The 13,692-nt window shown below is 34.6% G+C and overlaps 1 protein-coding gene across 3 annotated transcripts; it reads right to left on the bottom strand.

The window, feature by feature from the left end:
- Window positions 1–254: 254 nt before the first annotated feature.
- LOC106871831 (cyclin-dependent kinase 9) lies at window positions 255–13,255 on the bottom strand. Of its 3 annotated transcripts, XM_052967072.2 has the most exons (5): window positions 13,031–13,255; window positions 5,433–5,775; window positions 4,875–4,956; window positions 3,228–3,318; window positions 255–3,107 (listed from the first exon to the last, which is right to left on the bottom strand). In XM_052967072.2, exons 3-5 carry the CDS (start codon window positions 4,893–4,895, stop codon window positions 2,272–2,274), a joined length of 948 nt encoding a protein of 315 aa, XP_052823032.1. In that variant the 5' UTR covers window positions 4,896–4,956; window positions 5,433–5,775; window positions 13,031–13,255; the 3' UTR covers window positions 255–2,271. The 3 variants fall into 3 exon arrangements, with proteins under 3 accessions (XP_052823032.1, XP_014774032.1, XP_089206900.1); XM_014918546.3 differs by lacking the exon at window positions 5,433–5,775; XM_089350774.1 differs by lacking the exons at window positions 5,433–5,775; window positions 13,031–13,255 and adding an exon at window positions 11,671–12,940.
- Between the last annotated feature and the right edge of the window lie 437 nt (window positions 13,256–13,692).

Here is a 13,692-nt window from a genome sequence, read left to right as displayed (position 1 = left end):
GTGTGGAAATGGTATGTGGTTACATAGAACAAGGTGAGGAGATATCTTTGTGGTACACTGTTCAGGAAATTGCAGATTCTAGATGTGATGGTGTCTACTACATTGTCTTGTTGATCTGAGAAGAGTTAGTCTGCTGATAAACATTCTGTGGGTTTTCTTAACTCTTTAACATTTAAACCACCCATATCCTGTTTTATGTTCAAACTAGTCAAATTTATCCAACAATGTCATTGTAAAAATAAAAAATCACATCATTGAAATTTCAAAGCTTAAAGATAATGCAAAATTTATTTAAAACAATGCAGATAAATAAGCATTACATTTGACAGAGTAATCTGAATGCTAAAGAGTTAAAATGGTTTTATCTTTTATATAAATAAGGAATAGAATCAAGCGTTATATCAACAATAATTAAAAATTTTTTTAATGCTTGTTTATGAGTAATATGTTTGATTTTGGGAGGTGACTATAAAACTTAGTGGGTACAAAGAAAAAAAATCTTTAAAATTTTTATTTCATTCTGTGATAGGGCTAATAGTAAGATTATCATGATTTTACCCAGTTCCTGGATTGTGTAGATCTGGTAGCATTGTTGGTCTTTTTCCCAATATAATTTTGTTAAAGAGTTTCATGAATTGACACAAACCCAAACTAATACATCTCTTCATTAAGCATTTATGAAATTTCAAATGCCTTTTGTAACCAATCATAGCTTTATTGACCAAAACTCCCATGCATAGATTGTGAGCACTTATAACCTTATTTTATATATCCATGAAAGACCACCTGTAAGCCAGATTATCCTGTTTAGGATCATTCTTCAAATACATTAATTGATGTACTGAAAAGATATCTAAGATGTTCTTCAGAAATATTTTAAACCGTGCTGAAAATACAGTTCAGCAGGTTAGGGATTTGATATGAATTATATACTAGTGGTGCATTTTATTCCAACACAAACATCCAAAAAGTTTTCATTAGAATGGTGTTCCATACACTTAGCATAATTATTTATCTCTTAGGTTTTTTTTTAAAACTCAGTACCTGTATCCTTGTACTGCTAAAGGAGACAAGATTGACATTACTGCATTGGAGCATCTTTTGGAGTCAGTGCAATTTTTGGCATGAAGTCTCTAGGTTCATGTGAATGATGCCAAGATGCAAAATGTTATGGAGGATGATATCATCTGCATGGGAGGTGTGTGGAAGACAAAACAATGTTTTCACAAGGGCAAGAACTAATTGAAGAACGTCAGAGGTTTCCAATAAATTTGACCGTACAAAAGCAATACTGATGATTAAGGGGAGAGAATTTAGTGTTGGAGAAGGTTAGGATTAATGGCAGTCTCTATTACCGTTGAGATGTTTGAATGATTATGATACGATGATAGTTGGTAGGATCTTTCGTCAACAGAAGAAATTTTCATAACTAAATACATAAACCCATAGTGTATAATTTGACATGGTATATCTCTTGAAGTAGCCTTTAGGCCTTATAATGAGATATCTCAGCCACTCATTTGTTATAAAATATCTTATCAGAGCTTGAGGGATTCATGTGGACTTTCTTTGAGTTATGATAGACTATATGGTCACTAGAAGTAAGACCCAAATATTAAAAAAAGGAAGACATTGAACAATGTTGATGTGGATATACAAAAAAAAAAAGGAACCTGATCATACTGTAACATGTTTGAGGTTTGTTCGCTTTAAGCTGATCTGTATTAACAATCACTATTCACTCCATAGACTATTGTTTGTTTTCCAGAACTTATTCAGCCAAAGTAATTGACATTAATGATGCAAAAGTTTGTTTACTTTATAACAACAGGTTTAATCACAAATTTGTCTTCACATGTGCACACAGACATTTTCAGTTTTAATTTTCTAAGTCAGCTTTGACTTCATCCTTATCTTACAAGATAATTAAACACAATTTTAGTAATATAAAACAAATAATTTAAGATTTAGACAACTTGATTTGCAAAATTAAGTAGTAAATAAAAAATTTAAAACTACTGTTACACGTAACAAGAAAAATATCAATAAAAAAATAACTTTTTTTTTTTTATGAAAAATATTTACAGCTAAAGAAATTGATTTTTTTTTAAACAGCATACTATTTAAAGGGAAACCAAATTCAGATTTGAAAAGCAATTTCTTACAAATCACAGTTATTTGAATATAAACCTTTCCAGTTGTCAATGATGGATGGGAGTGTGTCAGCATTAGCCAACAACTAGTAAAGGATTTATAGTTAGGTAAAAAATATTAAAATACTCTTTCATAATGTTGGTCAGGATTTTGTGTGGGTCGAGCTTGGACATGGTGTTGTGTTGGACCTCGTCGACGTGGAGGAGCTAAAAATTCAAACATACTGGTTGTATGTTGTGACAGCATACGAGATAAATCAGTAGGCATTGGATCTGTCCAAAAGAAATCATGGTTTAAAGCAGTATCACTATCACAACGCTTTGAAGGGTCAAGTGTTAACAATTTGTCCAGCAAATCTAAAGCATATTGATCTTTGACATAAACTTTTAAGCGGTCTTTTACTTTACGCTTCTGACCCTTTGGAAGTTCAATTTTGTTGTACAAGTCAAGGTTTTCAACATCAGGCCATACTTCTGGTGTAATTGACCCACATAACTGGCTAATCAATTGTAGTTGATGCTGTTCAGTATTCCCTTGCATAATAGGACTGCGTGTCCACATTTCAGCCATGATACACCCAGCTCCCCAAAGATCAACAGGTGGACCATAATTTCGTTCGCCGAGAAGCAGTTCTGGCGGCCGATACCAAAGGGTCACTACTCTGTTTGTATAACGATTAGGCTGACCTTTCAAACTGAATGCACGAGCTAAACCAAAATCAGCCAGCTTGAGTACACCATGTTTGGTAATAAGAATGTTGGCAGCTTTCATGTCTCGATGAAGGACTTTGTTACTATGGATGAAGTAGAGACTGTTCAGTAACTGTTGCATGACTTTCTTGATTTCTCCAAGAGAGAATTTTACCTGGACGTTGCTTAGCAAACCTGCCAGATCATGTTCACAGAAGTCAAATACTAGATAAAATGTTCCTCTCATCCGATTGTAACTTGTGGCTGAAAGAAAATACAAGAATATTTGAAGATTAAAAAATTTAAAAACAAAACATCAAGTGCAAGAAGAAAAGAAAGTACAATAGTTACTAAAGTAGAGATAGCAAAAAAGACAAGACTTACCTTTAGTTCTGCAAATTTCGATAAGATTAATAATGTTTTCATTCTTCAGAAGTTGTAGAATCTTGATTTCTCTTAATGCTGTGATGGGGAACTGGAAGAAATCCATCAAAAAACATTTAATTAATTCAGTGTGGAAGGTACATGTGGAAGAGGTAGAACCAGTAAGACATGGGATGAAGCGGTGAAATGTGATCTTCAGATGTTGAGTCTAACAGAAGCAATGACAAGTGACCAAGACTTCTGGTGAATTTCTGTGCTTGAGAAGACATGTCAAACTAAGTGAAATCATGGTCATGGCTAGAGCTAGTTACACTGTGGAGTGGTTGGTGTTAGGAAGGGAATCCAGTCACAGAAACCAAACAGACAGGAGCCTGGTGTAGCTCTCCGGCTTACCATCTCCAGTCAAACCATCTAACCCATGCCAGCGCGGAAAACAGATGTTAAATGATGATAATGATGATGAGCGTTAACATGTTTAATGTAGAAACTAACTAGAAATAACTTTGTATTGAAGAAAGAACACTATTAATAAATAAGTAATACTATTTTTAACAACTGTGACAAGTATGAAAGGTATATTTCAGTGTTATTATAACCTCATCAGTAAAACATAGCCATAACTATTGCAATTGTGAAAAAAAAAATCATTAAGTAAATGTACAAGACTGTACATTGGTTAGCAAAGAGAATAGATATGCTTAGAGAATAAATGATTAATAAATGATATTCACTTGAGAAACAACATTTCAGTTAGGGCTAACATTTAATATTAAGAACATTAAAAGATACTAATGAGAAATTATGTAGTGCGAAAAAGGGAACAAGGAAAAAAACACTCACAGTACTTTTTCAAGAAATAACTTCAGACATCAAGCAAAATTTATAATTAGATGCCAAATTGTTTTTTATTATTATCTAGTTAAGAGGGAAAGCAGTGCTCATGACCCTTTACAAGGCTTCCAAGACTAGTGGAGAGAGAGGAAAGTATCTTCAAACCAGAGATCAGGCCTGAATGCTTGCAGCAGAGTGGATTCTGCTAAAGGCACTCAAAGTACCAGACAGTGATGTTAAACTGGGTGATGGAATAAGTCTACCACACATTGCAGGATTTGGACTCAGAACGCAATGAGCCAGAAGAAAAACCGAAAGACATTCAGTCTGATATTCTTAATCCTGCCAATCCACTGCCCAGGATTAGCATTTTTTTTTTTAATTGACCCCAAAAGAATGAAAAGTAAATTACCTTCAGCAGCATTTGAACACAAAACAAATACCTTGAGGCATTCTGCCCAACAATCTAATGATTGCCATTTTGCTATCAATATGATTTTCTCATCATTCATCATCATCCTTTAACGTCCACTTTCCATGCTAGCATGGGTTGGACGATTTGACTGAGGACTGATGAAACCGGATGGCAACACCAGGCTCCAATCTGATTTGGCAGAGTTTCTACAGCTGGATGCCCTTCCTAACGCCAACCACTCAGAGAGTGTAGTGGGTGCTTTTACATGTCACCCATATGAAGGCCAGTCAGGAGGTACTGGCAACGGCCACGCTCAAAATGGTCTATTTTATGTGCCAATTAACATGATATGTTAGTTAATTTAGAATTATTTTGATAAAAATTTTCAGTACAAAACTTACGCCTTCTTTTTCATTTTCCATCAGAACCTTCTTTAATGCAACTAGTTTTTTGGTCTTCTTACACCGAGCTTTAAATACTTCTCTGTAAAATGAACAATAAATATCCATTAGTCACCTAAAACTATTTGCTGTTTCTAACAGAATTACATTAATAAGAAATACCTCATAATGCAAAGTGAGGCAACCAAATAATATAGACATTTCAATTGTCATTTTAGAGTTCATCCTTTTGTCAGATATACATCAGAGGAGCAGAAAATGATTGTATGGGCAAATTCCTTTTCATACTCCAGATTGCTGCTCTCTTTCATCAAACCGAACTGAAATCTGTATCTAAGAAAATAATATCCCCATGGGGTAGAGTAGTTGATGCAGGGAGTATGAGTCCATCCTATCAGCAGGACATGGGAGAGTCAAAATATTCAAAAGAAAATGGGAAATTTCTTTATTTCAATAAATGACTAATTTTTACAAATAAGCATCAAGCTTTTATGTTACAAACATATTCAACAAATTTTTGATCCTTTTGTAACAATATTTAAAACAAAAATTTATTACCTTTGTGTTTTTGATTTTTCAACTTAATTTTGAAAACTTTTTCACTGATAAAGCTGGGGTTAGCATTACAGGGACCCACAACATAATGCCAACCCTTTTGGTACATCTCTTACAACATATACAGTATACCAGTTCTAAGCCTGAGACACACATAGTAAAATTCAACAAAACAAATTCTTGAGTGTAATATTTTCCCATGATTCTGAACACTTTAATATAAACACTTGTGGTAAGTTGGTGTTGGAAGAGTTAAACTAGCATATATTAGCAATGCATTCTAAATTTTCTTTGGTATTTACTGTCAGTTGTCCATCAAATATTTCATTTTTGTTGATAAAATTAGCTGCAAAATAGAAATTAATAAATTGCTGCTGATAATAATTAAACTTGCTAAAATACATTCCCTTGGATAAGGTTTAATAAATTTATTTCACATCTGATTAAGACTGCATGCTTTACTTAACACTTTATGTCCTGTGTATCAGATGTGATACACAGGACATATTGGATCATCCCATAAATAATGAAGTTTTTTCAATTGCATGAACTAGAAGTTGGAGGGGGACAGGATAAACTACCTGCATCAACTTGCTATAAAAGCAGGTAATAATTTTACCATGACCTTATACATAGTGCAGTTCAATTTTTAAGTTATTTTTTTGAAAGCTTTAATGGAAGTAACAAAGGAAAATATTCGGCATATTTTGCCTTTATGAGTTCAATGAAGACAACAATGCAATGGAAAGTGCAAGGAATATTAATGCAGTATATGAGGATCAGACAATACGAGTAATCCAGTGTCAACGATGGTTCCAGAAATTCTGAACTGGAAACTACATCCTAGATGATCTGTAGAGCTCGTCGAGGACATCCTGCAAACCCTGGTGGAACAAAATCCCATCATAACTGTTGAGGAACTAGCAGAGAAGCTTGGATTTGGTTGTTCAACCAGTCATTTAAGTCAGTGCCATGTTCTTCCATCAGGATAATGCTTGGCCACATACAGTGAGGATGACATTCCAAAGGGTGGAGCAGTTTGAATGGGAAACGATGTCCCATCCACCAAATTCGTCAGACATTCTTACTCCATCTGATTATCATTTATTCCGCAGTCTTCAAATTCAGTTGGACAGAAAAAATATGAATTCTGTAGAGATGAAGTCAAAACAGTACTGGAGAAGTATTTTTTGTCACATGTAAGTGAATTTTGGAAGAGGAGCCTTGCAAGTCTACCAGATAGATGGAAAAGCATTGTAGAAAATGAAGGAGAGTATATTTTATATTAGGAAAGAACTTAACTTTGAAAAATAAAACCGCATTATTTATGGGATGACCCAATATTTTGTTGGCATCCATGTATCATATACGATACACATTCTCAATTTTTCCAGTCACTAAAGTGAAAGAACTAAAATTCAGTACTCCTATAACATAGTTTATTTATAGTTTCATACTTTATTCCAATATCTTGTCCCAATATTGTTTTTATTTGCACAGAATCATTCATTTTTTTTCCCTACAAAACCACTTCAAAATGTCTTTCAATAGGTATATGATGACACATACTAAATGTTTTCCCACAAAATATCCTTGTAAAATAAGAGTGTGTCTTATACACCAAAAAAATACAGTATGTTGCAAGTTGTAAGTCACAGTTTTGTACCCAAGCAACTGAAATTTTGCATGCAAGCACATCTTTAGAAGGAGTAAAATCATAGACTACATGACATTTTCCCAATGATTTCTATATTCTTACAAAAACTAAGAATATAATATCCACAAACATAGTAAGACATTAGAAAAAGTTACTAATAAAATATTTTGGAGTTGTATTTATCTGTGACTTAATCTAAGAGAATGTATTGAATTTAAAGCAACTACATTGTGGAAGAGCAGTTTAGTAACACATAAGGCTATTAACCTTTTGCCTGTCCAAAGCATTTTCAAAAATTTGTTCTACATGTCCATACTTGTTTTCAGGCTTTTAGTTAACCTGTTTTCATACATTCTGAGTAAATATAAAGCTTTCCTTCTGTGCGTCCCAAGTTACTGTAGTAATTGAGAAAAATTGGGAATAGGCACAGATGTGGCTGTGTGATAAGAAGCTTGATTCCCAAGCACATGGTCCCAGGTTCAGGCCCACGGTGTGGCACCTTGGGCAAGTGTCTTCTACTATAGTGACAGGCTGACCAAAGCCTTGCAAGTAGATTTAGTAGATGGAAATTGAAAGACCATTGTATATGTATATATCTGTGAGTGTGTATTTGTTTGTCCCCACCACCACTTGACAATGCTGGTTTGTTTATGTCCTTGTAACTTAACAGTTTGGCAAAAAGTGACCACTAGAATAAGTACCAGGCTTAAAAAAAAAATAAGTACTGGGGTCGATTTGTTCAACTTAACCCTTCAAGACAGTGCGCCAGTATGGCTGCTGTCCAGCATCTGAAACAAATAAATGATAAAAGATAAAATGTCTCTCATATACAATGCAGGGACATCAAGGAAATATGTCTTGTGTTTCACGTAACCTACAGGACAGTCAATGGGTTAAATTCACTTTAAATTTATTTCATTAAATTTCAACATCTAAAATAAATTCAAAGAGAATTTAATAGCATTGTGTGTTGTTAAAAGGCTCTTCGGTGACATATTTGCTTCATTCAATTATGTGCAGCGTCTATTATTTATTTGTACATTTTGGAAGCAATTTTAGGTGAATCAGCAGTCCTGAACTAACTGATGACTGTCAGCATCTTTCTAAATCAATTTATATAAAATATAGTAAATTTATATGACTGCATTTATTTTAGGTCATAATTATCTCTAGACAAGACTGTGTATTACTGTTAATATTGTGACATTAGAATGAACCATAAGCACATCCAACTTCATACAGTAAAACTGAAAATGATAATCATCAAAGCAATCAATGGGTGTTAATTTAACAGAAAAGAACTATAAGAAAATCTAAGTACAGGACTTGAAAGTTCCCTCTATTAACAGCTGGTGTTGAGTGTGATAAACTGAAATAAGCATTTGTTTAAGGCCTTCTCAAGCTTCTCACCATTTTTTGCAATGTCCCCAAAAAGCCCTTTTATTTTTCATTTTTCCAGTGAGAGGTGGCAGGATTTTGAAGTCAGAATACAGTGATAGAACAGATACAAGGAATTTCAAATTATGCTCTAACACTTCCTCCCAATCACTACTTTGGTCTGGTACTCTGTTTTATCAACCCTGAAAGGATGAAAAACAAAGCTGACCATAACAGGATTTGAATTTGGAGCACAGTGATCTGAGACAGATGTCAAAGGGGCATTTTATCCAACACTCTAGCAATTCTGTGAATTTGCCACCTCTCAAAGTATTGTGACTATATGGATTAACCACGGAAGGTTAACTTCATCATACAAGTAGTTTTCCTTCCAAACTGAAGAACTTTTTATGTTTGAGTGGGTTTTCTGCACAAAGGACATAGATGAGATAACAGCAGTCTTTGATCAAAGGCCAACCCAATTAAGAACAACCTGTGTTTAAACAACAGCTGCTATTTTATTTTGTTTTGAAAGGATTATACCAAAATACATGTATACTCTTTCTCAGTATAAATAATGGACACACTACTTGGTATTTGCACAAAGATTCAACTAATGTTGACCAAGAACAAAGCAATGATTACAAATTGTTGAAAATAGCCTCCAATAAAAACCTTATATGGACAGTCATTGTCTAAAGACATGAAACAACCCTTGATGAAACAATTATAGAAGGGAAAAAAATCAGACAACACTCCCACTAGTAATAATTGAGTGCATGCATGTATGTATCTCTTTACTCCCTGTAAACAATATGTCTTGTAGCTCTGCACTTGTGAAGACCAGTAGAATAAGATCTTACTTGAAAAACATGTAAGTGTTGGCAACAAGAAGAGCATCCAGCCATTTTAGGAGGTTCCTGCTAGTTATTTGGAGCCCACAAGATGATGGCACAGCCAGAAATCAATAACCAATAGCGAAGGGAGATAATTCCCAATTGTTTACCTTTGAGTAACGAGGCTTTCCCCCTCCATATTTTGAAGATATGCCATAAAGCTAAACCCTTTATGGTATATCATAAACCAACCGTCCCCATTTTTAAAGAGATATATATTTATGTATTTCTATATCTATTTTGTATTTGTATATATATATAAAATCATTTTAAGCAGGAGTGATTTGAAATTTTCAACAAGATAATCTGAGCCAGAGGACTGCATTGGATTTATTGTCTCAATTTCAGCATGGTTTCTAAAGCTGGATGTCTTTCCTAAGGCTAAACACTTTAAAGAGAGCACTAAATACTTTTCTTGATAGGTTACCTTGCAACCTGCAAGAGCAAAAAACCTAAAGAGCCCCTATAACTGAAAAGAGAATAGGAGAGAGTGTGATGATCTTAGCCATGGTGATGAGAGTAATGTAATGATGAGGAACAGATTTATAGTTATTGTAGGGTGGTGGTGGAGAGGTACTGTTGGGGGAGGGAGTATGGAAGGGACAAGGAAAAGAGAAAGGGATTAATGTTAAGGTTTAGTGAGACAGGGACAGAGTAGTAAAGGTGAATGTGATGAGTAGTGTGGGGGGGGGGGGGGAGTATCTGGTGTTATTCTATTGTTATAAGGATGACTACAAGTGTGAGGAAAAGAGAACATGAAAGAGAGATGAGTGGCAAGGGTTTGCTGGTCACTAAATGAAAGACAAGTGTAGGGGTCGTGTATGTAGGTCAGAGAGGAAGTGATGAGGTGTTAAAGAAGTAAAAAAACTGGGGGAAAGAACTGTATCAGAGGCAGAGGATGCAAGAAGATAGGGTAAGTGCAGGAAGAGGAAGAGGGGGCTAAATGGTACCATAGAAGAAGTGAGAAGAATGTGGAGGAAGTATTCCAGATAGGGAGACTATGGGGAGCAGTAGGTGAATGCAGCAAAGAGAAGTGAGACTGGCAAGTACCATAGAGTTAAGGGAGTAGAGAATATATGCAGCATGAACAGAGACGAAGAAATGTTGGGGGGAAAAAAGAGGGGAAAGAGATGATGAATGTAGAGAAAACATTCCAGGAAAGAAGGTTGTGAAAGAGAAACACAGTGTGAGAAGGAAGTAGAATAATATAACAGATAAATGCAACAAAAACATCCCAGCCAACAACATTCTCCTTTATTTCTGCCATGCTTGCCTAAGCATTAATTGTTTCTTTCTCTTTACTTTTTAGTGAGATTCAGCATCTTGAGATCAGTTTTCTTTACCTCAAGCACCATCCACTTTGAGTAATGTTCTCTCTTGCAAACTACTTCTGATATCTTTTATATACAGCTTTTCTCCCAAGTCATTTGTACTGCATTATTCAAACATGTCAGTGTAAGCATACATTCAGCAATGTATGCTTGCTTCACTTATTTGGAGCCTCCACAAAACTTCTGTATCCAGGGCCCAGGTCTCATTACCAAGTAGCACTTCACTTTACAATCTGCCCTTCACTTTGAAGGAGAAGCCCTTTGTTGCCAGCAGTAGTAGCTCCCTGAATTTTTTCCACCTCGTTCTTACTTGGGCCACTATGCTTTCACAGCACCCACCCACCAAATGCTAAATAGGATATCTAGGGAACAAAAGCCATTGACTACTTCCAGAGAGCCTTATGAGCAGCTACAAGAAACTGCTTCCATGGTGCATGCCATACTTAATACTCTAGTACATCTAGCATATACAAAAGTTATCTGTTGTTAACCTACCGGTGATCCCACTTACACTTTTATATTGATTGTTTATACAAGGTACACGGTATGGAGTTTCTATCTATTCCTTTTCTGCATACTGAGCATGGCCATTTCCCTGACAGCATCAGAGTCCTGATTTCTTTTCTATTTAATACAATTTTAGACATGACTAAGCTTACTTTCACTTCCAAGTTTTTCTTTCATATCAAGAATTTTTCCAAATCTTCCACAAATTCTGCTATAAGAACTGGATTATCAGCATACTGTTCTCACAAACAATCATTGAAACTCCACTATTATGGTTTGGTAGACTTTTTTTGTATTGATTCTCTGTCTGAAAAATCTTTAATAGATGTCCTACATGTACAGTTTTGTAACTCCTATTAGCAAATGAAATACGTGTAATGACTAAATAATACCAATTTTTTCTAACCTTCTATTTTGATATGCAATTACTCTACAAAAAATATTTTCAAGTATTTTCCAACTTTTATGCATACCTTTCAGAAATATTAAATCTACATACGATTTTGGAGTATTGGAATAAGTAGATGTGCTTCAAGAGGACAGTTTGTATTATAACCCTATCTACATAATATATATATATATTTGTGTGCGTGTATAAAGTAGGATTGTTCACTCCAGAGAAAAGATAAGTGCACACTATATGTTGTGATGACAATCCAATAAACTCTACATGGATTCGATCAAAAGGTCACTTTTGGTCGGGGACGCAAGAAAAATAAAATGAAAGAACGCTAATCGTTCTTTGGCGGAACTAATGACTTCCTGTCATAGAAAAGATTGCAACAGAATCATCGTAGTTTGTGACGAAATCAAATGCGATGAAACGCCGACCACGAAACATTCGCATTACAATGAGATCATCGCTACAGCAATCATTACGGAAAATTGATTCATGAAAATGAAGAGTATTTTTTACACAGGATACATAAACAAAGAAGTGTATGAATCAATGAATGAGGAAGTGTCCACGCGGTCGTGGAAGATGCTAAAAATAACAGCCAGTCTCCATCAAATTACACACTAGTCTAAAAAGAAATGTTCAATGATCATGACTGGGATAGCCTTCATCTTAGATTTGCTGTATCTGAGCTAAGGTTAAACAACGAACGTAAATTTATTAATGATCACAGTTCTAAAAGAAATAAGGCAAAGCTCATTAATATTTATACAACTATACTTCTGAATACACATACAAAATCTATGAACCAATGATGGGATCTCTACTTAGCCTTCTAAGCTGTAAGAAATAGCAACCAAATCTCACCCAACCATCTTAAATGAAGGCTATATTGGATAACGGTACACAAAATACTAGATGACCTGGGCTGAGCGTGTACAAGAGTTACAAAAGTCAAAGTTATCCTAGAATGACTGAGATTCCAGTAGGGAATTATATGATAAAGTAAAACCTAAAGTTCTAAGCGATTTGTTTTAAAATACCACGTGGTTGAATCATTTGAATCAAAACGAAATTACACCCTCTTTTTTTTCCTTTTCCTTTCAACAACTTTCAAGAGAATCCCAAAATTTATTCGCCGAGAACAAATCCACCACAAGCCCTTTATTTAGTATGTGGGGAAACGCGAAAAACAATGAGCTAATCCTTTTAATATACTCGTCTTTCATATGAAAACATGCTCAGGTCCTAGCCATGATAATAGAAAAACAAACATTAACTTGAAAAGTGACACTAGAGTTTATGTCGCTAAAATTTATTTTAATTGAATTATGTATAGAATCGATAAATGAAGTTTATTTCGTGTCTAATTATTTGAACAAAAAAATAAAATGAACGAAAGGACCGGAAGTAGAATATAAATACACCATAATTACCCGAAAGTCCCTTGTCCGATCTTAGCAAGTTTATCAAATTTGTTCACATCATCACAGTATGGATATTCCAAATCATCGTACTTGGTATTCATTGTGCTCGAGGAAGTAGTTGCTGCCGCCAGGATGAAATATTAGGAATATAAAGAAAACAATTTATTTGTAAAATATTAGCGCTTTCGCGCCCAAACAATGTGGTACAATTGTAACACAAGACTAACGTCATATGATGTACTTCCGGGTTTCTAAAGGGGCAATAATCGCTGTTAGTCTAGATGAGGGTCCCTGTAGTCTTACCTACTTTAATGCTAATGTTAGTTTTAGGTATCTGTTGTGCTGAAATAATTATTTGATTTGTCACCTTTTTTTCTGAAGCTAGAACAAAAATCTTTATTATCTTTGTATTTCAAATGCAAAACACTCGTTGTAATTGAAACGAATAGGGTTTCAGTAAAAAATGGGGGTAACAGTCAAAAACTTTTAAAAAAATATAAATAGCAATTACACACATTATAAAGATTCGTACACTAAAATAGGTTCATGTATAATTGTGACCAAGTGGATTTTGACGAACAAGGAACCTGCCCGAACATCAAAATTCGCCTCACCTCACCACACATTAACTTTACGAATCTTTTTCACTATATTTATTTTGTAGACACTAG

The sequence above is a fragment of the Octopus bimaculoides genome, chromosome 4, assembly GCF_046866305.1.
Source record: "Octopus bimaculoides isolate indiv1 chromosome 4, ASM4686630v1, whole genome shotgun sequence".
In the NCBI taxonomy this organism is placed as follows: Eukaryota; Metazoa; Mollusca; class Cephalopoda; order Octopoda; family Octopodidae; genus Octopus; species Octopus bimaculoides.
This window is presented reverse-complemented; position numbering and strand designations above follow the sequence as displayed.

Coding starts and splice junctions, on each gene's coding strand:
- LOC106871831 (XM_014918546.3), bottom strand. CDS start 13,122: ATGAATACCAAGTACGATGATTTGGAATATCCATACTGTGATGATGTG. Junction 4,957..13,030: donor ATCGGACAAGGGACTTTCGG/GTAATTATGGTG, acceptor TTCATTTTACAG/AGAAGTATTTAAAGCTCGGT. Junction 3,108..3,227: donor CGAAATTTGCAGAACTAAAG/GTAAGTCTTGTC, acceptor ATTTTCTTTCAG/CCACAAGTTACAATCGGATG.